The sequence below is a fragment of the Agelaius tricolor genome, unplaced genomic scaffold (genome assembly GCF_023055355.1).
Source record: "Agelaius tricolor isolate 1412-34295 unplaced genomic scaffold, bAgeTri1.0.p SCAF_1, whole genome shotgun sequence".
In the NCBI taxonomy this organism is placed as follows: Eukaryota; Metazoa; Chordata; class Aves; order Passeriformes; family Icteridae; genus Agelaius; species Agelaius tricolor.
Window position 1 is genome coordinate 97320098 of NW_027269261.1, and position 24367 is coordinate 97344464.

General features: G+C 37.2%; 1 protein-coding gene across 4 annotated transcripts in view; it reads right to left on the reverse strand.

Moving 5' to 3' along the window:
• The window catches only part of SMAP1 (small ArfGAP 1), a 93246-nt gene that overhangs the window by 28923 nt on the left and 39956 nt on the right, over positions 1-24367 (reverse strand). For 2 of the 4 annotated variants that reach the window (XM_071445098.1, XM_071445090.1), the window contains exons 5-6: positions 20738-20812; positions 15063-15143 (exon numbers count right to left, since the gene is read on the reverse strand). In XM_071445098.1, coding sequence (XP_071301199.1) covers positions 15063-15143; positions 20738-20812 — 156 coding nt within the window. The remainder of the gene's footprint in view (positions 1-15062; positions 15144-20737; positions 20813-24367) is intronic. The other 2 variants (XM_071445113.1, XM_071445106.1) reach the window with 1 other exon arrangement.

Genomic DNA, 24367 nt, shown 5'->3' on the forward strand with positions numbered 1-24367 from the left:
TACACTTCAGAGTCAGCAGTACTTTCCTATTGGGAGATTTTTTTCACAACTACCTTCTGTTCCCTTTGTCTGGCACTCTATAGAATTTGTCAAATAGATGCATGAAGCACATGAGTCAAGTGAATCAACCTATACACAAACCTCATCCAGCAATCTACAGTGAATTCCCAAATTCAGTTCTCCCATTAAAGCTCAGTGTACACAAGCCTCAAAGATCTGAATCTGAGTATTACAGTTTTGCAGTTGACTCATCCAATGGTAAACTCCAAGTCCCTGAAATGGACAGCAATGCTTTCTCACAAAAACTTGAACTGCAAGTCTGGAGGAGATGGGATTGTGAAGAAAACTGAGTAACACCTGAAGCATGTCACGTACAGTAGGAAGTCCAGTGTGTCAGTAGGGCATTTCATCAAATTTTCTTCAGCCAGCTATTTTTGGAGATAACCATTAAATGAGTGATTCATTCTGCCTCAGAAAAAAAAGAAAAAAAAAAAAAGAAAGCATTGCCAAGTCAATTTTCCTCCTTCCTCTGTACAGAGATTATAGTACAGCACACAGGATGTTGCCTATGGGGGATATGGTTATATATGGGCAAGAGGAAAAGGAGGGTCAGTGCCACCATGACTGACTGTCACACACCTATTAAATTCACATACATAACACGATGCTATGAGGTCTATGGCTCCTGCAACCACAGCTCCCATACTGCAAAACAAGCTCATCCTTTCCCAATTTTCAGCACCATGCCCAAACACATCTGGCTGTTAGGTGCACAAGATGAGCAGGGAAAGGCAAGAGGCAAGTAGAAAGCTTTACACCTGCTTGCTTGGTTGACAGAGCAGATGACATACATGAGGTCTTCTGATAAGTGCTACATTTTTAATGATAAAACAGTAAGAATATTCAGATCTAGCATCCAATACATTGCTCTGCAGTCAAACCCACTGCTCTTTAAAAATTACTATTGTAGTAAAATAGGAAAATAATACAAGTTTGATAAATAAGTAAGGACACTGGTATCCTTTCAGAACATTGCTTACTATGATCATACATTCTAGGGCCTATGGTCTAAATCTATGGGCTACTCTTCTGCACATCCCTGTTCCCCAGAATACTCTCCTCTGACAGGCAGCTGAGGTCATTTTGCACTGGAACTGACAGCTGTGAACAAATCTTTTTTGGTAAGGCCTGGTTCAGAAGTGCCAGCACACAGTGAAAATACTGTGATTATGTTTTTTATAACCACGAGATTCAAGTTTCCATTTTCTGCTTCTGTAACCTTATGCAAGTTATCATCACATGCACAGATTTTAAGGGTTTAACAGGTCTAAAATATATGACATTCAGTAAAAAATGTAAATCACACCAAATACTTTAAAAACAAGCAGTGAATTTTGCCGAATTCACTACTGCAAGATGATAATGTAAATAATTTAGCAGATTTCAACACCAGCATTTAGGACTATCATTCACCTTATTCTCATTTACACTGTGTGAGACAATTTAAAGAGGTAGCATACATAGTGCAGGACAAAAGCCACATGATTAATACCTCTGAAGTAGAAAAACACTATAGTCAGAGCAGTCATAAGTTACTAATCTAAAAATCTCTCCTATTCTCAAGCAAGATATCAGTCACTGTCAAAAATCTGGTTCATCAGCTGTCCAGTCCACTTATCTGCTCCCATTCTTCTTCACTTTTTTTTCCTCAATTTTCCACTTTAATGAAAAATTCATATGGATCTAGAACTCAGTCTGTTTAAAATGCATCTGATTACCACTGTATTTCTAACTCATATTCCCTACCTTAACAACAAGAAGCCTTATGAAAGCTGAAGATACATCAAATAATTTTGTAAAGAGCACTTGTAACTTACTTGAAAGTAATTTCCAGTTGACTCACGAGAGCTCATACACACCTCTACAGTTACTGAAAAAAAGCTCCCCTTTGCTCTTAATACATAGGAATTGTATGCCCTGTGCATAAAGCAATTGGATTCCTTCACTCTTCATTACCTGCTTGCAATAAAACTTGCAGGAGAGCGTAAACATTTGAGAATTGCCATATGAGAAAATAATGTTAGTAATTTGCTATATCTTGCAATAGGTTTGTACATACAGTTTTTCCTGACACTTGTGTTCTAAAAAGTTTAGTCTGTATCCATTTACAGCATTACTCATGCAGGCACATCCTAGAATTTTTAAAAAATATTTTTATAGCTTTCATACCTGACCTGAAAATAAATAAAAATTAGTATTTTCATAATATTTTATTTAAGTGGCATTAAAGATGAAATGTGTTATTTTGTTTATCCTCCTATATTATAAAATACCAGCACTTGTTTTTTCAGACTTGCAACTAAAGATGCAGGAATTTAGAAATCAGACTAACTTTTCAGAACTGAGGATACTTTTAGCAAGTGATGAACTCCTATGTTGCCTAACTAGCCAAAAAGCCAGAAAACAGATGCACTATATTGAAACACAAGTAAAACTATGTTAGTGTCATTGTGAAGTTGCATAGACTACTCTGCAATCAAACTATGATGCATTTCTAATCAAGAGAAAAGCCTGCATGTCAACAACAACAACAAAAAAGCCACCATTCTTATTTATCAAACTAGAATTATCTTGAAACAAAGAGCCAAGCCAAGGGGAAAATGTAAATTGATTATTTTAGAGTCTATTGTGATTATTTCAGTTAATCACTCACAGACGCTGAACTACTCACACTCACCTGGATAAGCCTATTTAAGGCATTCACACTAAGCAAACAAAAAAAACCAAATTGCCTTTTGATGTTGCTAAATATGATTCTGTACACATGAAGGTCCTTCAGTCAAAATACATACCCAAAGGAAAAATTTTTAAAGTTGTTCTTGATCTACATCTTCACTTTAAAAACCTGAGTATGTGGATTTTCATTAGATTTTCACAGTTAGAGCAAGATACTTGAGCAAGATTATATAAAATGCATTATATATCTTTAGTAATTTGAATTAAAAACTTCATGGCAGAAATAACAGACCTTGCACCATAATCTTATTCCATTAATATGATTTCAGCTGGGTCTAGGCTAATACACTAATCATTTCTGTGAAAATGGATTAAGACTATTCCTTTGTTCTTACTTATTGAACAAGCAGTACTAACATTGTATTTTAACTGAATTTAAAATGTTAGCTCAGATCTCATTTACTTTAGTCAATATATTCCAAGAAGGCTTAAAACCTTTTATGTCTTGTACTTAGCTGAATTGGTTTAGCTCCTTTTAATGCATCAGACAATCTTAGAGGCCCTTTTACCTTGCTCAAAACAACGTATGAACTGTGTAGAAGTACAATTTCCTACAATTAAGTTGCCTTTCTTTTTATACTTACTGCTGAGACTACAGAAAGGTATCAGAGATAAATCCTTATTCTTATATTCATGCATTAAATGTATATAGCAACAACCACCTTTGAAACAATAGTTCTATGCATTCAAATATATTAGGTTCTTAAAGTAGAAAAGAATAGGGTCTGAAAAAAAGAGGAAAAGCTCTTTTTCCTGTCTGATACTTGAAAAAAGCATCAAAAGATAGCAAGATGATTCCTAGGTAATGGTCACAAGATGTAGCAACTTGAAGCTGAGCTAGGGGTGGCAAGACTGCAGAACAGGAGAGGCACACAGTCTGAGTGCAGAGGTATTCAAGTTTTCCAGAGATTCTGGGGGCAAAGACTTGAGCAGAGTTTCCTGCAGCTGTAAATCTTTGAAATTACTGCATCTGAGCCCAAAAGCAAGGACCTGCTTACAAGAATACAAAAGGCAGAGAACAAGCTGCTTATCAACCCTTTTCCTATTTGGTATTATCTTGTCATGGAACTTGATTTAGATAAAATGGAATAAATGCTTTTAATCCAATAAAACCTGGGGTTTGTATCTTATAGAAGAAATCACTATGAATCAGAAAACCTCAAAAGATCCATTTTACAGCTAATCCAGTGTCCTGTTATGAGATCTATAATCCTCATTAGGGTCAAAGTGTTTTAATGCATCTCGGTTTGCAAGCTGTGAAATGCAATAAACAGGGTTTGTAATTTTGTAAGCTATTTTAAATACACCTTCAGTTTTCAAATCACATATTATGGTTATATGAACTCAGCTTATACATTTCTACTTGATTTCTATTGTGCTCATTAGCCTCAGCAAGATTACAATATTGCAGCTATATCAATTCCAGTTACTCATTAAACTATTTTCTTTTATAACTTTCCTTTCAAAAACCTTTCAAGTAATACATAATACAACATCATTGTACCCAATCAGAACTAAAGGGCATTTATTTGTAATTCCTTCTTCATATATTTCCAGACAAGAATAAGCTATTTCAGGCATGGTAACTGATTGAGCTCACAGTAAAAAAAACAATCAAAGAAATGCTTTCCATCCCTATTCATGAAGGTATGCTTCTCAGTATTTTTGTTAATTATAACAGAAATGTTCTTTTTGCTGAAAAATGCTTTTTACCTGAAACTTCATTCAATATCAAGACCCTACACCCTTAACCAGCAATCAGCTCTACTTAAGAACTTTCCAGGTGCTTGTATCTTACTCACTGGTTAGTCCAGCATGAAATGTGCTACCTGTCAGCAACATCAGGTGTGACCACAGTATGTTTGTCTCTGGCAGCTTGTGTTAGACATGCTGCCTTTGCAAAGAGTTGGCTTCTAGATAATGGTCTCTGCAGGTGCTGGCCCTCAAATTCCTCAGGCCTGCAGTCTCTTTTCAGTGGCCAGCACCAGCCTCTTACCCCACTTTCCTGGTACCTGAACTTGAAGTTTGCAAGTGTTCACACACAGGCACAGAAGAGACAATGCACTCACGCTCAATAGTTGCAAATAGCACTTGGCAGGAATACAGAATAGCCTGCAGAGATCAAGTGAAGGCTCAGACAATGCTACTGCCCAGCACCCTGCCCAACCACCAGCAGGTATGCGACGGTCCCTTTTTATTCACTCCTCCCCTGCTTCCTCAAGCTTGCTACACCCCAATCCGCCTTGGTTTTTGTATTCCCCTGGTTTGGTCTGTGTCACCTAAACATCCCATAATAAGTTGTGAACAATATTCTGTCCCATCCCCAAGCACTTTTCCCTCTGCATCCCGCATCCTATACCCTATTATGCAATCACCCCTTACTTGCCTGGTATTCCTGGGAAAGAATCTTCTTCCTTGGCCCACCTCACTACTTTCCTTTCATGTACTAGAAGCACATCACTGGCTCTCTTTTTACTGATTAGATTACTCCACTTCACCCTCTGCTGTTGTTCATCTGATTCTTAGACAGTCTTTATGTTTTAGTCTTACAACATCACACTGAATAGTGTTTCATAGAAACAACCTCTGAGTTAGGACATTTTACTCAGAGTGTTGGACTCATATTCTGAATCAGCTTGTTGCTTTCTTGAACTACTTGAGAAGTTATGAGAGAGCTGACGAGTACTTTATCATCCTCACATACATATACATAATTGTGTTTCACAAATGCAGAACTTAGTGAGAGGGAGAAATGTTTAATAAATACTTATGCATCATTAGCTACATTAATTTCTTCTGGCAGTCAGGGTATTTTTCCTCAATTCTGTTCTCATTTCAAAGTTAATCACTTTGAAACAATTACTTTAAAAGCTAAGTAATCTTAACTGATCATATGCAATACCAAAATGCATTTCTCTTTACTTGGGCAAGCACCATTTTCTTTGTCTTCATTCTCCATATCATCATAATCTTTAACATGAACTATCAATAAGCACTGCAGCCTCCATCTCAACTGGAAATAAGTCAAGCTTCTTCCTGCTTCTAATTCTCCAGTTTAAATAAATGTGAACCTATATGACATTTCTGTATATTCTGAAATGGCACATTTAAATCATCCTTACAAAATGTAAAAGCCTTTTACAGCTTTTATCTTCACAGCTTCAAAGATGCCCAAGTTTTTAAACTGGCCCTTCAGAGTGATATTACAAGGTCTCTGATTTGTTTGCTCCATCATCCATTTCTACATTTATGCTAAGATTCAGCCCAACCTGTTTCATTTAAACAAAAATAATCCACTTTTGAACCAAAGAAAAAGATACACTGATATCTACTTACAGTGTAAACTGAGGGTTAAATAGGTAAGACAAAAAATCTGTATTTTCTCTTGAACACAAGTCACCCTTGTTACTACTTTGTGTAATATACACTTTCTGCCTAGCACAAGCCTGCAGTACCTTACTCTGACATGAAGTACAATATTCTCAAGTTGAGAGACAATACTTTCTGAGCAGAGAGGCAGGACAGATTTATTTTACAACAGTTCAGTGGCATGCCTGGGGATAACCTCAGAACTGCCCAATTTTCTTCTAACTTCAGGTACCTATTTCATGAAAGAAAAATTTCAAGTAAAACTGAAACACAAGCTCATCCAGTTCCAATTCTTTTTTCGACAGAGCCAAGAGGCAATTCACTGCAGATGGGTTAACATTTCTGACTGATACATGTAAGCAATTTAGCATTAAAGAGCTGCCAGTTATTTGAACAACTAGGCAACTGGTAACTTTTCATCTGACAAAATTATCTAGTGTGAGAAACTTGTCAGTTTCCTTCAAATTGTGTTGAAAGATCCTGCTTCTACCTCTACCACAGCTACAGCACTATTTTCCAACTACCTTTGAGTTAACTTTATGAAGACATAATTATGCAACAGTATGAATGCCAGAGTCATAAAAGGTTCCACACAACTGTTCTAGTGCCAAAAGCAACTATCAAAATGCAATAAATTCAATGGTCCAAAGAAATATTCTTTTTAGCAAAAAAGGCACACAATCAATACCTATGTCAACTACAAATTTAAGCTGGAAGACACACAAAGTTGTTGCATGGCACTGGAACATTGCTGAAACATCTTATGGCATATCATCATCATCCATTTAAAACTTAAGCTTATGTTGGAGATTTAATATTTCCAGTGACATCTAAATTTTTTTTTTTTTTAAATATGCCAGTATCTTTACTCTTCAGTGAGATTTGCACTTCTGACAGGATTTCCCACTATGCTGTTGCCCTATCTTGATGGTCACACACTGGAGTGAGATTAAGCACGTTCTGCTTAAGCATGGTGAAATGAAACAAAAGCACTTGATTGCTTTGCCCATGCTCCAGTACTTGCATTATTTTAGGAAAACAAAGGAAGGCTATTATTCAAAACAAGATAAGATTATTATTTTGAGCGACATTATTTAAAGTCTTTTTCCTCTTATCAGCTTCATCTTATCCAATCCTTATCCTTCTTTACATTCAGTTCCATGTATCAGTACCACTTAGGTAAATGCATCCATTTTGTTCCAGCACATTTGATTGATTGTACACAATCTCCTAAGTAGTACTGTAATTTTCATATAACTTTTTACATGAGATTGTATATTTGCAGTTTTAATCATGCATGGTCCTGTGGTCTCAAATGTCTCAGAACTTCCTTTTCCTAAAGACAGCATCCACCCATGAGTAAGGCTGATTTAGTACATGCTTGTTTAAATGTGTCCATTTAATTTTGTTCAATATACAAATAAGCCTATGTAATGTTGTCTTAATTGTCTCAAAGTCACCAGGAAAAATGATGAAGCTTATCACAAGCTGAAAATGCCATCTGTTAATAAGTATTAACAACTGAAACCCAAGGCAGTATTATGTTTTGAACCTGAATGGATCAAAAGTGTAAACAGAGGATCAATTAAAACTAAGCAAACTTAAACCAGCTTTCTGATAAAAACAGTTTGGCAAGTTAAAAAAAAACAATTTAACCAAATGTTTCAAGCTTTTTTCTTTTTTTTAAATTGTTTTTAGATTCTTCTTGCATAGAATTTTTTTAAATTGCATTAAAATACTGTTCTGCTGCAAGACCGGAGTAGAGAGGATCAAGCTGATACAGCAAACACACACATGGGTGAAGAAAAAAAAGTGATATCCTTCCTGAACGCTGACTCCTTTTCCAACATCAGAAAGATAAAAACTTCCTTTTTTTTCCTGACAAAAAAGGGGTTTCTTTCATTGCTTCTACCTGCAATATCTGTTTCTTAATTTCTTTGTCTACAACTGCAAATACGTAATAAGAGCCATGACAGATTAATTCCATTAAGTAAGACTAATTTTCATGGTAATCCTCAAACAGAAGAAGTCCTTTGTTACTTGCAAAAGAAATGAATAGCACCGTTTTGAGAAGAATCTAATTTGATTTGCTTTCCTTCAGATTAGTATTCAAAACAAGCAAAGAACCCAAAATAATCTGATCTCTTCTGGAAGACTGAGAAGGTATGATTAGAAATGTAAAACTAGGCTGGGAGAGGTCCATAGACTGTAAAATGCAGACTGAGAAGCCTTAAACTCTTCACCCATTGTGGGGGCAGGAGGCAGGAAAACAGGTTGCCCTGTGTCTTATCACATACTCCTAAATCCTGAGCTTTAATTCTTATCTGCTTAGTCTGAATTTATGAAAACAAGGACTAAGAGCATAAATAAGACTATATATTCAATCAGAGAACAAGACAGGTTTCTATTTTTCTGTTCCCATGATATACATGGTTTTTTTATTACAATTTAAAGTAATATTTCATTTTATATAGCAATCAGAAAGAAAAGATATTTTAAAAATAAATCAGTCAGGCAAATAATGCTAAGTTGTCCAGGGAAATGTTATTATCAACTGTTCAAGTGATTTAGCAAGTTATCAACAATAGAGTATATCAAAACAAAAAACATTTAGACTATTTATAACAGGATTCTGTATTTAAATTATCATTCAGGTCAATATTTGTGAATTCATTTATTCTTACAAGTTAAAAGTAAACATTTAAAGAGATCACTTTCACCTAACTGGTGTTTAGGTGGACACTAACTATTCTGCAGGCTTTCATTTCTTTCATGCATTCTTACAGTGCTACTCAGTTCTGAAGAAGTGAAGAACACTACAGCACTATTTGCTCCAACTCATTTCTCCTTGTGCAAAATTATTAGGATGATAACTTGTAATATTTTGGATACAAAAATTGCATCCCAGAGAAATAAGGGTAGAACTAATAGTTTCTTTTGCTTCAATAGTCCAAGCAGCTTGATTTTTGTGGGAGTTTTAGGCTGTCTTTGGGGGAAAACAAACACACCATCCTAACAAGCTATGTTAAGCTCTTCCTATTTGGTTATTGAGTATTTGACATTGTTTTTCCTATACGAAGGGGAAAAGCCGCTAGTGCGACTTGCCCCCACTTTTGAGGGTTTCTCCAGTACATTTTAAAGGCAAATCAACCGATGTCTGTACCTCTAATACAGGCATCTGGTGCTCCCTGGAACCAGCTGACTGAGAGGCAGCAGCTCACTGTGACTGCCAAGTTTAATCTGCCAATTTACTCTTCATTTTGGGGAAGAAAAACAGCATTTGATATACTACCATTGAAAAATAACCTCCAACTGACCCATTCCTGTCACTTGAAATAACTTTATACAAAAACAAGAGCCAGTTTCAAATTCAAAACTCAATATAATAAAACAAACTAACTCACAGTGTCACTTTGAACTTCAGCTAATCAAGTGTAACTGCTGCAGTCCTTCAGAACCATTAATCATCCAGGTATGTTCAGCAGCATGAAAAAATCTTTGAGTGTTGATATTAATCAAAAATCTGAGTGTTAAGTTTGCAAATGCACACGTACTTAGTGAGAAAAAAAAAAGTAGTTTATAGTTCTTTATACCCTAACCATTTAACTTTACTGTCCCAGTACAACACAATCTTGTCCTAAAGAGGTTTACTTCCATACCTTAGATGGTCCCCAACATGCAGTATTTTACAGAGAAAACATCACAATATTTTCATTAGAGCACTCAACTCCTGTGAAAGCTCTAAACTAAAGGGCAGAGAAAGCTACACAGTGCTGAACACAAACACTTCCAAAGCATTCAGTGTCATGGACTTAGCTGAACTTTCTAATTTTGGATATTAGAAATACTTACCAAGTTTTCCATGGACAGCTTTCCAAATAACTTCTGGCTTAATTCTGGGTTGTTAGCACTGTTGCACACCATGTTTTCTTTATTTAAAAATTAGACTTCATAAAAAGTTGAACCCTACAAAAATCTGAACATTTAGGACCAATTTTCTTTTTCTTTACTCTGGGAGCACTCCAGAGCCTCACAGCATCATACCTAGTGATGCCTTTTTTATTTGAATTTGTACTGTGGAAGCACATAAACACATATGTCTTGGAAAACTAAACAGTCCTGGTTGCTCCAAAATTCAAAAAATCATTCATACAGCTCAGTCCAACTTCTCTGTTCTAAGTAGTGCAAAGCAAACACCTTTACTAAATGAAATATTCCTTATATTCTTTGATTGCTTGTGAACAATATTCCTCAGCTTACTCTGCTGCTCTGTTTATCCTTGGGGCACATAGTCTCCCCAGCTCACACACTGGCCATGTCCCAGAGCACCACTGACCGCTCAGCCTGAATGACCTAAATGCACCTCATCTCCCCCTTTTCTGTGCTTCCTTTCAGTGGAACCTCATCTCCCACTCCTCTGTGCTTCCTTTCAGTGGAACCTCATCTCCTCCTTTTCTGTGCTTCCTTTCAGTGGAACCTCATCTCCCACTCCTCTGTGCTTCCTTTCAGTGGAACCTCATCTCCCACTCCTCTGTGTTTCCTCTCAGTGGAAAGCAGGTACAAGGCAGATGGAGTGCACACTGAGCCTGCTCCAACCTGCTGCAGGAAGAACAGCATGGAGCTTACCTAAAGTGCTGCTCTGTGCTCCAAGAAGAAACTTTGCCTAAACTATCTTCAGAGCTTACATTTTATTTCAGAAAACTCGGATGAGGCTTTCAGAGCTCTCTCATGCACAAGTAGAATACTTATGCTACATATTATTTTTTAAATCACCAAACATTTCTAAATTGAACACATTCAATTACTCAAGGATGAACAAAAATTCTACTCACTCTAGAAATAAAAAAGGTGTTCTGTGGTTTACTCTATTCCTGAACAGAGAACTTATTCAGTCAACTTAAGCAGAAAAGAAAGGAAAAAAAAAGAAAATAATGGCTGATTTATGAAATTTCACTACCTTCAGCTGGGCAGAAAAGTAATTAATAAGCAGGGAAAGCTCCTCAGCAGCTGATGAAAGAGCAGGCAGGATGATAAAGTTTAGAATTGCCTAGTGCAAGTCTAGCTGTTTTTTCCTGCCTACAAATTAAAGGTTTTCTTATGTAACTACCAACCAAATATGTAGGATTGGTGGCCAAATTACAGACTTTCTTCCCCTCCCCACTAATAAAATGCATTGCACTCTTGCAACATAAGACTTAATTTTTTAGTCAATTTAAAATCTCCTAATCTTAACTGTCTCTACAGAACATGCAAAACTTGCTTTCACTGCATGGCAGTCTGCCTTATGCTATTATCCTGCTGTTGGCCCATAGGAAACATTAAGAAGCACTCAATTAGCTCAGTTTGATTATTTATTCCTGCAATTCAACACATTTTTAATATTGCAAAAATTTGCACTTCTGTTGTTTGCAAACAAGCTGGGCTTTGAGTGAACATTCAGCTTCAAATAACCTGGCCCCAGTTTTCATGTCATGAAAAATTGCATAGTAATTGTTAGAGCAGTTTTCTTGCAGTATTTTCCCTGTTTCTTCAAAGTAACTGTAAGGATAAGGTTCTTTTAGGCAGAAGCACTAAGGAAACTTGAGATGTGCAATTATGGAAAGAGCACAGAGAGAGAGGGAGGAAAGACCCTGGGTAACTCATGCAAGTTTCTTAACTTTCTTCAGTTAGACTGAAAAAACCCTTACAGCTGCCAGTAGCTTGGCAATGTCATGTATTTTATTAAGAGTTTTGCAGATCTGATGTGGAGCATCTTATTGCTGGCTGCTTCTAATAAAATGCTAATCACGGGACTAGACTCAATCACTAGCTGACATAGTAAAATGTTGTTATATTACAAATTACCCAGTAATCTCAGCAGAGTGAACGGCCCACAAAAACAGAGTCAAGCAAGTATCCTTGCTACTCACTATTCTGCAGTAATCTCTCTGATCTTGAGGAAATTCTACACTGTGTCTGAACCCTCCAATGTGAGAGACAAAAAAAAATATTTCCCCAGAAACCCACTTCAAGCACATGATGATTCTTTACTGAAAAGCAATTTCAGTAAGAAAACTCACTATTATTAAATAAGTTAAAATATTATGGTCTTTGTTTATCAAAGCATGATAATCAACAAATTTTCTTTTATGCCATAATTGACTGACACATTAATGTAATATTAGGATCATAAGCTTACTACATCAATGCTAGAATCTTTCAGTAATATTTGAAAATGCAAAAGAAATCATGCTAGACATTTAGCTTGCTAAAGGCTAAGGATCAGTGACAGGATCTAGTTAGTGACAAGAGAAAGACACTCAAATGGATGTAGGGGCAAATTAGCTCTATGAAGCAGAGATAAGAACATGAGAATTGAATGTGAACATTTTACATTTTTAGGATGCATATTCTTGTTTTAAGAGCTAAGAAATTTAATCTCAACAAAAGATAAAATTGAAGTCACTAGGAACTGAAGACTTATAAGAGTACATGACACTTGAGAATAAATCTGAAGTTTTATCTAGTAAAAAGATGAATTCTTTTTACCAGTTTAAGACCTCTAATTTTTCCACCTTTATTGATTCTTCTATAGGATAGCTAAAACACTGCTTGAATTACCTTAATCTAAAAGAACTCTCAAAATTGTGTCAGAACTGCAAACTGCTTGCTCACATATTTTTAATTAACTTCCCAAGCCTGGAACAGCTAGACTGGATATCAACCATGCCTGTACTAAAAGCAACCAGTGACTTTCAATATGAAGTGTGCTGACTTCTCATATTGTTTCCTCTGCCAGGAACTGAGAAAAATAACCATCTACTGCTTGATGTGTTTTCTGAAAACATGATAAATACTATGGTCAAGATGCCTGCACTCCCCTGCTGATTCAGGAGGCAATATTTAAAACATACTACAGCCAGTCTCTACCTGGATGTGAAGTATATCATTATTACTGAAAAACTAATGTTTATCAGCTCCCTAAAGCAGAAACACATTGCAAAAGCAGTAATGTATTATTCCATGTATGAAAAGAAAATCTTTGTTTTCTACCTCACCAACACTGTCCAGCAGAAATAAACATATGATACAGCTCTCCTTCCTTTGGATTACAGAAAGCAACTAGATTTAAAAAATATATAAGATTTACAGTGTGAAAGCAGTTTACTTTGAATGAATGATCCTTTAAAAGCCCAAGCTTGAAGAATGTCTTAAATTAAAAAGATGACACAGAAATGAGTTCCATTTGAGCAGTCAATGCTGACACATTAATAATGAAATAAAATATGCTGCAGTACTTCAAACATTTTGCAGCTGTTACAACAGCATGATTATCTAATACAGATATATTTACCAAATTCCACATTTTGTAGTACAAGCATTTAAAATCAAAATCCTTCTTTTTATTTGTCCAATCATTAACTGATAATCTAATGACTTTTCAAATGTAAATCTAATCAGTGGCAATAGAATTGTTTTTTTATTTCAAGTGGTAGGATAATCCCTCAGCTGTAACAATGCTCTGTTGTCACCTCCCCTCACTTAACCAAATATTTCCAGCCACATAACAAAGTTCACGCATCCTTACAAAGTGAGACCCTCTCTCCCAGTCCAAAAGCAATCTTTGGGCTCTAGAAAGATAGTGTTTCCAAATCACAGCAATGTTTTTACCCTTTATAACTAAAGTATATTATTATAAGGACAAAAATAAAACATTCAACTTGGCTGGACACCCCCATAAAGCTTCAGTAATCAACAATTCTAATATTTTTATTGCCATCCATAAACTTACTTTAACCTCGTATCGTATCAGTAACAATAGCTCAGTGAAGCTTCTTTGTTGTAAGAAAAGCTGCTTCTGCACTAACTCATTCCAAATTGCTTTCTAATTTAAGAAAAATTATATTTCTATTCGGGAGGGGCTTTTTTCCCCCCTCCAAGTATGCATATATATATTTTTTGTATCTTGTTTTATTATGTAAAATGGAAAAATACTCTATTTGAAAACTGAATTAGAAATACAACTGCAATCATAGTCTGTGAACACACAACATTTTTCATAATTGTAACACAGCAATGTGGGGGAATAAACTGACAGATGGAGACTCCAATGCATTCTTCAGACTACAATACAGACCTCAACATATTAATGGATTCACAAGATCAGAAAGACAACATCTCTATTAAAAGAAATTGATATATTTAATACTAAAATTACCCATTTAATTTTTGTTTAATATTAACTCTCTGCAGAAGTGCACGTGAAATTTCAATTGTACCTATATTGCTAAGGCTGCTCATTTTGCTTTACCATAACTGTGGAAAGAAGCACCTTAAGTTGTTTCCTTGTCATGTTTTGTGACATGATCTTAGTGGCAAATTTTTAAGTTACTTAAAATTACTAATTAAATTTTACAGATTTTACATTTATGTTTAAAATGTATTCATTTATCAAAGACAGTATTAGATGATAATACAGGACTTAATAAAACTGACAATTTTCTGTGCAAGAATAGGAGTGGTCCATGACCCGGAGGTTTTAGCTCAGCTGGTCAGAGCATGGTGCCACCAACACCAAGGTTGGGGGTTCAATCCCCATACCGGCTGTGCATTTAATAGCTGGACTTGATGATCCTTGTGGGCCCTCCTAACTCAGGACTATCCTGTGATCTTAAAAATCTTCATTAGATTTATGGTCTGAGCCTAAACTTTAAAAAAGCTTAACCCATTTCCCGCTTCTCCTGAACACATTCCTCATCATATGGCCAACCAACCTTTGCATGCAAGCAACAGCACAAGCAAACAATTCATGTGCATTAACCAGATCACAATTCATATACACATACACATTAATTATTTCCCCAAATATCTAATACTATGTGCCATTTTTAAATAAGTGGAAAAAAAGAAACTGTTACCTTTTCAGCTGTTAACTGTTTTGATGGTTTTTCTGATTCTTTCTCTCTCTTTTTCTCTTCTTTCTTTTTTTCTTTTTCCTTCTGCAAAAAGAAAAAGCATTTTGCTATTACTCAATTTGCAAACGTATTGAATGTCTACAGTCATACAGACTATGAACAGAGATCTTCAGTTACTCCCTTTTAAATCATAGTTTATGCTTTTATCTGCTCTCCTTCTCATTAGAAGTGACTAATTTTGCTCAAATACTAATACTAAAAATACTGTGACTTTTAGATTAAATTCCAGAAATTCACTTTTTTACCTGCTAATCTGCTTTTCTGCTTAATAAGCAGAAGGAAAAAAGAACCAGTATTGATTCTCCTAAGCAAAGCAGAGCTGAAGAGTAAAAATAATCTACAAGTATAAGTATCTCTGTTAACTCTGATAACCTCTGTCATTGAGGGTGGATGTCAGCTGCTTTAACCAAAGAACTAGACTAAGGTAAATTGCATGCTGCTTTCTGCAGAAAGGTACTAATTTTTAAAAGCCGATCTAGTAGTCCTAAAAAATACTCCTGAATGTAAAAAAGTTGCCTTGGGCCATATGACAGGCCAGCTGAGTCATGAGACATTATGTTGTTCCAGAAAGTGAAAATATAAAGATCCCTTTACTTTGAATGCATCATAATGACATTACAGATATTTCTGCACTTTAGTTTTTGATGAATGAATGTGCCAAAATTACTGACCCATCTGACTGAAGCAAAGCATAAAATATGCCTTAAGGAATAACATGAAGAAGATTCAGACTTGCTAGCTTAGCAAATGCTTTGACAAAGTGTTAGTCTGCCTGCATTTACCTGGTACACCTACAGAGTAGTACTAGTGAGTATATTTGAACACTAAATTGATGAAACTGTAGCTCCTAAATGTTCTTTTGGCCATTAGACTTGCACTCCTGTTAGTTCAAAGCTTCAAAACAGCCTTGTTTCAGAAAACACTACTGTTTACAAGTTTCCCAATATTAGGCAGAAGGTTGAGAGGCTAGATCTGTCCATGCAGCTCCAGTATTAAAAATAAAACAGTTAATAGTTTGTGTCAGTAAGGAATATTTGTGAGTTTTTTTCTTTTTTTTTTAACATCCAGTACATACAATTTAAAAATTTTTATAGCACGCTACTCACTTAATAATAGTTCTAACACTCAGATGAAGGTTTTGGTTTTTTGTTGTTTTGGGGGTTTTGTTTGTTTGTGGTTTTGTTTGTTTGGGGTTATTTTTTGGAGGTGACTGGACACAGAGGGATCCAAGTAACACACTCTTCAAAACTTCCAGTAAACCATTTTCAAACCTTTCACCATATTTACCAGATTTGGATTTGGGCTACTCAAGCCCCAACTAACCCATGTGAATTATTTCATCAGGCATTAACCTGAACACTCAGTTCCTGGAAAATCAGACTATCACACCAAGCACCTGCATACAAGCAACAAAAAGCAATGACCACAGTCATGAAACCCCAATAAGGAAATTTGGGACATCTGTTTTGATGAAAAGAAACAGAGACCAACTTAGATTTCACTGAATAAAAGACCACGAAAGTGAACACAGTGGTCCAAACGAGAGGCCTCACCAATGCTGTATCTCACCTGTGGTAATGCAAGGTGTTCAGGAAATGTCTGTATGACTGGGACAAGTATAGAGCAGTATTTTATTTTGAGGTCACATAATAATCTGAGGCTTGCAGGCTTACTGAACTAGAATTACAAATGCATAGCCATGCCTTTCAATGAAGCTCAGCCTTTCTTCCACTACTGTTTCACTGACCCTAGTACCAATCTGCATTCTAGTATTACTAGTGTAATTACAAATTACACTGTCAGAGCAACAACTTTTTGAAGTCTTCCCTTTTCTGTTCCCACATCCCACTCCAACCTTCTCAAGCTGAATAATTTAAATAAATGTAATCTCTTTAAGACAACTGCATCAAAGGAAGTGTGACCAGCAGGTCAAGGGACATGATTCTCCTCCTCTGCTCTGCTCTCACAGACCCTTCCTCTGCAGTTGGGGCCCCCAACATCAGAAGGACACGGACCCACTGCAACCCAGAGAAGGGCCACAGAAATGGCTGGGGGCTGGAGCACCTCTCTCTGAAAACAGGCTGAGAAAATTGGGGTTGTCTGAGTCTGGAGAAGAAAGAAGACTCTGGGACACTTCATAGGAATCTTCCTGTAGTAGTGCCTCAAGGGAGCTTCAGGAACAATGGGTAAGGACTTGTCATGGTTTGACACTGGCACAATGCCAGTGCCCCCATGAGAATACTCTCTCCCTTGTTTCTGCTGTGAGATGTGACCAGGAATAAGCAAAGCAGGCTCCCACTTAGGAAAAAAAAAATTATTAACTAAACTACAAGGGAAAGGAAAAAAAAGAAACACACAAGGAAAATGAAAACTTCACAAATACATCTCCTCCTCCTCCCCACCAAATTCCCAATACAATACATCCCCCAAATCATCGACTCTCAGTCCGGCACCACCCTTCAGAATACTCAATCCTCAGTTCATCAAGAGGAGAAGGAGTCCTTCTTGTGCCAATGGTGGCCTCTTCCTTTCATGTCCAGCGCTCTCACGACTGAACACGGACCAGAGCTGCTTCTAGAGTCGACTTTTAAGGATGCTTCGTCCCACTCCAAAAAGGCACAGTCTCAACTTTGGGACATCTGTCCCCCCCCATATTTTTCACCTCCTGGGGCCGAGGGGTACCCACATCGAACCCTCTTGGTCCTGAGGCATTGCCTCCCCCTAGAATGCAGTCCCTGTATCACGAGGAAACATGGCTCTGTCCATGGCTACACAAAAAGAGTCCAGCATAAGCTACTCCATCATCTCTTCCACCTGAGTTCTCTATTTCTCTCGTGGCCCATTTCCTCTTACCTCATCTCAATCTCTCTTCTCATTCAGCTCCAGGAGGATTAGCATTTGTAAGGTTTCCATCATCCAAGAAAAGGGTTAAAAATCTGAGGCTCTGTCTGTCCAGAACTCCCACGGCTGCCCTGCCGGGCACCTTCTCGCCGCACCTCCCTTCTCCTTCTCGGCCGGCCACTATTAAATTTCAAGGTGGCACAAGCACAGGCACAGGCTCTCTCTCTGTCTCTCCTGGGGGGGGCGGTGGCTGCCCGGTGCCTCTCAGTGCTCCTCCACCCTTCCATCCTGCAGGGGCCTTCCCCTCCCTTCTGTCCAGGCCCGGCCTACCTCACCCGGCCCCATGGCTGCCCCTGGGCCTACCTCACCCGGCCGCATGGCTGCCCCTGGGCCTACCTCACCCGGCCCCATGGCTGCCCCTGGGCCTACCTCACCCGGCCCCATGGCTGCCCCTGGGCCTACCTCACCCGGCCGCATGGCTGCCCCTGGGCCTACCTCACCCGGCCGCATGGCTGCCCCTGGGCCTACCTCACCCGGCCCTATGGCTGCCCCTGGGCCTACCTCACCCAGCCCCATGGCTGCCCCTGCCCCGCCCAGCCCTCAGCCAGGCAGGGGAGCTGTGAACCTCTCCCTGACCGGAACCCAAGAGAGCCTCCCAGGGGAGAGCCCTGCTTTAACCCCGTGCTCTCAGAGGCAGATCCAATGTCCCAATGGCCACATTAGGTGCCAATATTAAAATCTGAGCATCCATTGGCCTAACCACAGCATCCCAGAAAACATATTTCCTGTCAAACCACCACAGGACTCCAGCAGGACAGTGACAGGAGAAGGGGGAATGGCTTTAAACTGGGAGAGAGCAGGTTTAGATTACACATTAGGAAGAAATTTTTTACTGTGAGGATGGTGAGGCACTGGAACAGATTGCCCAGGGAGGCTGTGGAATCCCCTATCCCTTGAAGTGTTCAAGGCCAGGTTGGATGGGGTTCTGAGCAACCTGTCCATAGCAGGGGGCTGGAACTAGATGATCTTTAGGGCCCTTACAACTCAAATCATTCTATGACTCTACAATTCTATTATTTGATTCCTCTCATCCCAGGAAAGGTTGTTCGAAGTGTCATGTAAGTACTCTTACTTGTCAATCACAGTACCTTAAATTTCCTTAAATATGTTTAAGGGAAAGCAGAGTTAAAGTTTTTGCATTTTTTCAGTATGTTCTGATTTCCAGTTCAACTTCAATGTATTTTTAAAGTATGTTTTGTCAAAGAAACCTCACTTGGGGAGTAAAAAGCATCTGGAAACATCTATTTTTCAAGGATTCAAGAAGGAGGGTTTTGCAGCTAGTTTCATATGGCAAACACTCTGTAAAGGTGACCAAATATAAATATATGCTTCTTGTTACCCTTAACAAATCCCTAAAAACTTAATAGGGAATATATTAAGACTTAAAATAAACTGTTCTCCTGTGCTTCTACCTCCACACCTCACAGAGTCTACAGAAACAGTCTTGATTCTCAGCAACTTTATCTTCATTCATTTAATTTTCACTGTGGACTTGAAAAGCCACAAGTCCTTCATCTTCACACTTCCTGATTTCAATATTCAAGCTTTCTGCCTCAGCTCCATTAGATAAAAATTAATTCAGACTAAATAAAAACATTTCTCAGATGTTGCATTCATTCCAAAGCTTCAACTCAAGTGCTTCATTACTTGCAAAAGCAGTCAAAAAGCACTATGAAGATAATAAAATTAAATTGACTTTATACTGATCTTAAATTCTAAGCAAAGATTAATAATTTTTTTCCAAGTTTCATTTCTAATAACATCGCATACTAGTTACACAGAAGAACTTTCAAATGTGAATGCACCAAGAGAGGTAGATAAGAAAGTAAAGGCAAGCTTCATTCCTAATGGCTGCTGCTACTCCTAGTACAACTTAAAACCCATGACAAATTCAACAAGGCTTGTGATCTTAGTCCATGACACTGACATTTAAATTTTAATTAATGTTTAAATATAGCTGAACTAAAATAATTTATAACTTATGTCCAATTTTTTTGTATTTAGAAGGAAAAAGCTTGATTTAGGTTCACATCATAAATTATTTCATATATTGTATAGTCTCAATTTAGAGTGAAGTATCTAAAAGAAGCTAACACTGGATATTCACATTCTAAATATGCATTTTATTATTGTCGTAAATCATGCCATTTACTGAAAGTTGATATAAATGATGCCTCTTCTACTACTTGCTTGTATGTTATACTTTTCAAAGACCCATCTAAACAGTAAATGTGTTAGCACACACACATATCCCAGACAGAAAGATATTAAAACCAGTATGAGTCAAATTAATTCAATATTTATCTCCAAGGATAATGAACTAAATGGCTGGAACAATACTGATAATTTAGAACCTGGAACAAGCAAGTAATACCAAAAAAGATATCAAAAATTACTTCTGATGAAACAGGACAGCATCACTAATACCCATTAGCTGGGAATTAAGTGGGTTTTCCACAATTTTGTGACACTAATCAGAAGTGAACCAGAATTTTGACATATGAACACCAAGAAGTGAAAACCACACACATACTTTGCAGTTGTGCTGGGTCTTTTCATTTAGCTAGTCCAAGAAAAAAGGAGAGATGTATTTCAAATGTGTGAAGCATTAACAGCAGTTCAAACTCTCAAGTTACCTCAGTGAAATTACTCTATAGAGATGTAAACATTTGTGCAAAGCAGTAACCTGATAAGAGTTACACCCATAACCAATATACCTCTGCTTTGCTCTTCTCAGCAGCAGCTTGCAGAGAAGGAGAAGATGCCAAAGGCTGAGCAGCATCAGATGATATCTGTACAAAACAGAGGAAAGAAATGAGAAAGAAAATAAGCAAGAACAGCTGGGAAGGGAGGCAGTAGAGGCTGCTAAGAGACATGATTTTCATTCTTTTTTTTTTTAATAATATTGATGGTAGTGGTTACACGACATAGAAGAAACATAAAGAGGAGACAAAGTTGTTTTTTTTTTTTCTGAGACAAAGTTGTTTTTTTTTTTTTTTCTGAGTACAATATTTAAAGGAAACATTTCAGGTAGGAAAGTGTGACTTATAATGAAATTCACTAGGATAGAATATAAGAAAATGGACCTGGATAAGATCATATCAAAGGCCTAAGAAAAATAATTAGCTTTCATACATTGTTCAATTTTTATCCAGTGTAACTACTGAAATATTAATGTCCTGAAGCATGAAGGCAGACTGTCCCAGAGGAAGGGGAGAGAAGAGAATGCCTTTGTTCTTGTTCAACAGAACAGAATATTCAACAGAATATTTTTATTAAGAGGAATGCAAAATAACTCTGAAAGTTATACATTAATTAAAGTTTTAATTAACTCTTCTCTAAGAGCACTCCAAGTACATAAAGAGCTTAGGGTTAATATAAAGCCACATCTTAACAGCAGGTTGAAGGATCTCAGACAAGTGACACTTCTTTTCTAGGAACTGGTATGTAAAATTGCTATTAGCACCACTACACTTCCAGAATTCTCCAAAAGGTGTAACTTAAATATGCAACAAGTACAGTTTGCTCAAAAAAAAAGGATTTCTCTAAAGGCATTTTCATACATCTTCCTCTCCAATTTTTTTATGCATAGCTGATTACTTTAATGGAAACATTATCTTTCTATTTCCCTTATTATAAAAACAAAACTGAAATAATTTTCCAAATATGTAGAAGATCTTCAGAGTTATAGAGCTGACACTTCTACACTATTTTGTATTGCCTCTATTATCTAGAAGGAAAATTTAGAAAGAAATGAAGCTATAACAGAGTAGGTCATTATGTTGGACCAAAATAAGCAATTTAAATAACGTTTTTACTTAGTTTAAAAAAAGAAGCTCGCATTAAATGGAAACTGAAAGCTGATAAAAAACCCCATCATATCTCATGTCTAAATACCCAATATTTCTTACAGAAAATCCTACCCGTTTCTTTACTTATACAGCTGGAATATTCATAGAATTTACATATTTAGTATTTTTACAAAAAAAACCCTATGTCTATGCTGGAAGGCGATGCAGAGCTGCAGGAAAAATATTTATAAAGTTAAATTTTAAAACCAAATTTTACCTGCAGAAATATGAAACAGAATTCTCATTTTAAAATTTACTGTTTTATAATCCTCGGGTTATTAGCAGAGTTATGGATACACCTGCTGCAATGATGCAGTTTCACAAACAGTAGCATTCTGTTGCTATAGGAACCCTGGGATCCTGTTTATTCCGACTGCACCACATTGTAACCAAATAATGCAGGAAAAATTATCAGGTAACTACACAATACCCTGAACTATGTACTTGAACATCATGCTTCTGAGCTTTCAATTAGATAAATATGTGTAAAATTCTGATAATGAATCATCATCTTTCAAGCTGTTGGTTTGGGTTTGGAGTTTTTTTCATTCTTTTGTATTACTTCAGATTTTAGGAGAATTTAAGCTTGATAGCACTCACAGGTGAACAGCAGGTAACAGTAGCAAGCAGTTACTTGCCACACAAAACATGGAACACAGAATTTCATTTGGGGGTTAGGGGGAATACCAGCACTGTAGGTGTTTGTCAATTTCCATCCTCCCATAATAGTTTTTAATCTTCAAATCCTCTTCATATGATAAAGGATTATCTAACCTAGAAGAAGGTAATTCTATGAAGGCCTGAAAGCAATTATTATAGTTTTGCCAATCAAGTAATGGAATCATAGAAGTAATGAAGAAGTGCCATGCAAGCTGTCAGACAGAGCTGTGAGACAGAGTGAAAAGCAGTTGCTGCCTAGCCTGGGATATAGAACAGGATGTACAAGTTGAGAAATGCCCAAGCATAATGTTTAAAGACAGCCAGCATCACTACAACCACTTCAGGCAAAAAAGAGCACTTGAAAGCACACTTCACACATGTAAATATTCAACTAAGCCAGAGAACAAGAGACATATGACTGAAGCTAATCTTTAAGAGAAAACACATTACAATGTATAAAGAACAGATTAAGTTTACATAATGCAAGCAACAGTACAAGGTTGAGCTGCTGAATAGCTCTATCATCACTCCATCATGTTGAATTTGTTATCTACCAGGCTGCACCAGATAAGGAAAGCTGAATGAAAATATCAAATCAAACCAAGTGGCTAGACAAAGCTAAACACGTAAATATTGTCTACCTAGAACTTTGCAAAGACTTTGACGTCACTCTCCAGAGCATTCTCCTGCAGGAACTTGCTGCTCATGGCTTAGACAGGAGCACTATTCTCTGGGTACACAGAGTGTACCTGGGTGGCCAGGCCCAGAGAGCAGTGGTGAATGGAGTCACAACCAAAGAGTGGCCAGGCACTAGTGGGGCTCCCCAGGATTTAGTACTGGGGCCAGTCCTGTTTAATATCTTTCCTTATGCAGGATCTGGATGAGGGGATGGAGTGCACCATCATTCAGTTTACAGATGTTACCAAGCTGAGCAGGAATGCTGATCTGCTGAAGGACAGGAAGGCTCCACAGAGGGATCTGGATAGGCTGGATCTGTGGCCCAAGGCCAACAGTACAGGGTTCAACACAGCGAGGTTCCACGTCTTGCACCTGGGACTCTTGGAGATGAGTGACTGGAAAATTTCCCTGGGGGAAAAGGATCTGGCAATGCTGGTTGACAGCCACCTAAATTTCTCCATGAAAATCCAAAAAGCAATTTCCCACCCTATTCCAGAATCCAAGTGAAAAAAGCACACACGGATCTACTCTGACAACGTTTGCACTATGCTCTGAAAAGCAGTCAAGTAAAGACATCTTTGATTACTGGCACCTTAAAGTATCAAAAGGTGACCTCTGTAACTAATCATACATACTGCCAGAAAAAGGATAAAGTTGGATGATTGTGTGCATTACCAATGTACTGCAGAATGACAACTAGCATATGAATACATCATTTAAATTTTTAACTTAGGAATAGTTACATCTTTTGATTAAGAAACTCAAGAATTGCCTAAAACAAAGAAGGATGGCAAGGAGCTCTGAAGTTTTCACATTTCTCCACAAGATTTTGATTGCATTTCAGACCAGAAGACTTACAGTCATTTTTTTTTAGCAGTTCTTGAATCTTCTTCCATTGTTTGTGCTTTGTGACTCATTTTTAGGAAGAGGTTACAGCAAAAATAACCATTTTGCACAATGAAATTCAATACTCTCTTTAAAGCATCTGCTACCTTTAGTGCTGAGCAAGAAATTACATACACATGCAACAGTACTGTAAGATTTCAGTTTCACCCGTGCTCATTGAGAAACCCTTTGGTGCATAAAAAAATGTAAGATCAGAAAAGAAAGAATCTGCAGATTTACAGTATTAGTCCAGTTTCCAGCCCCTTTTACATG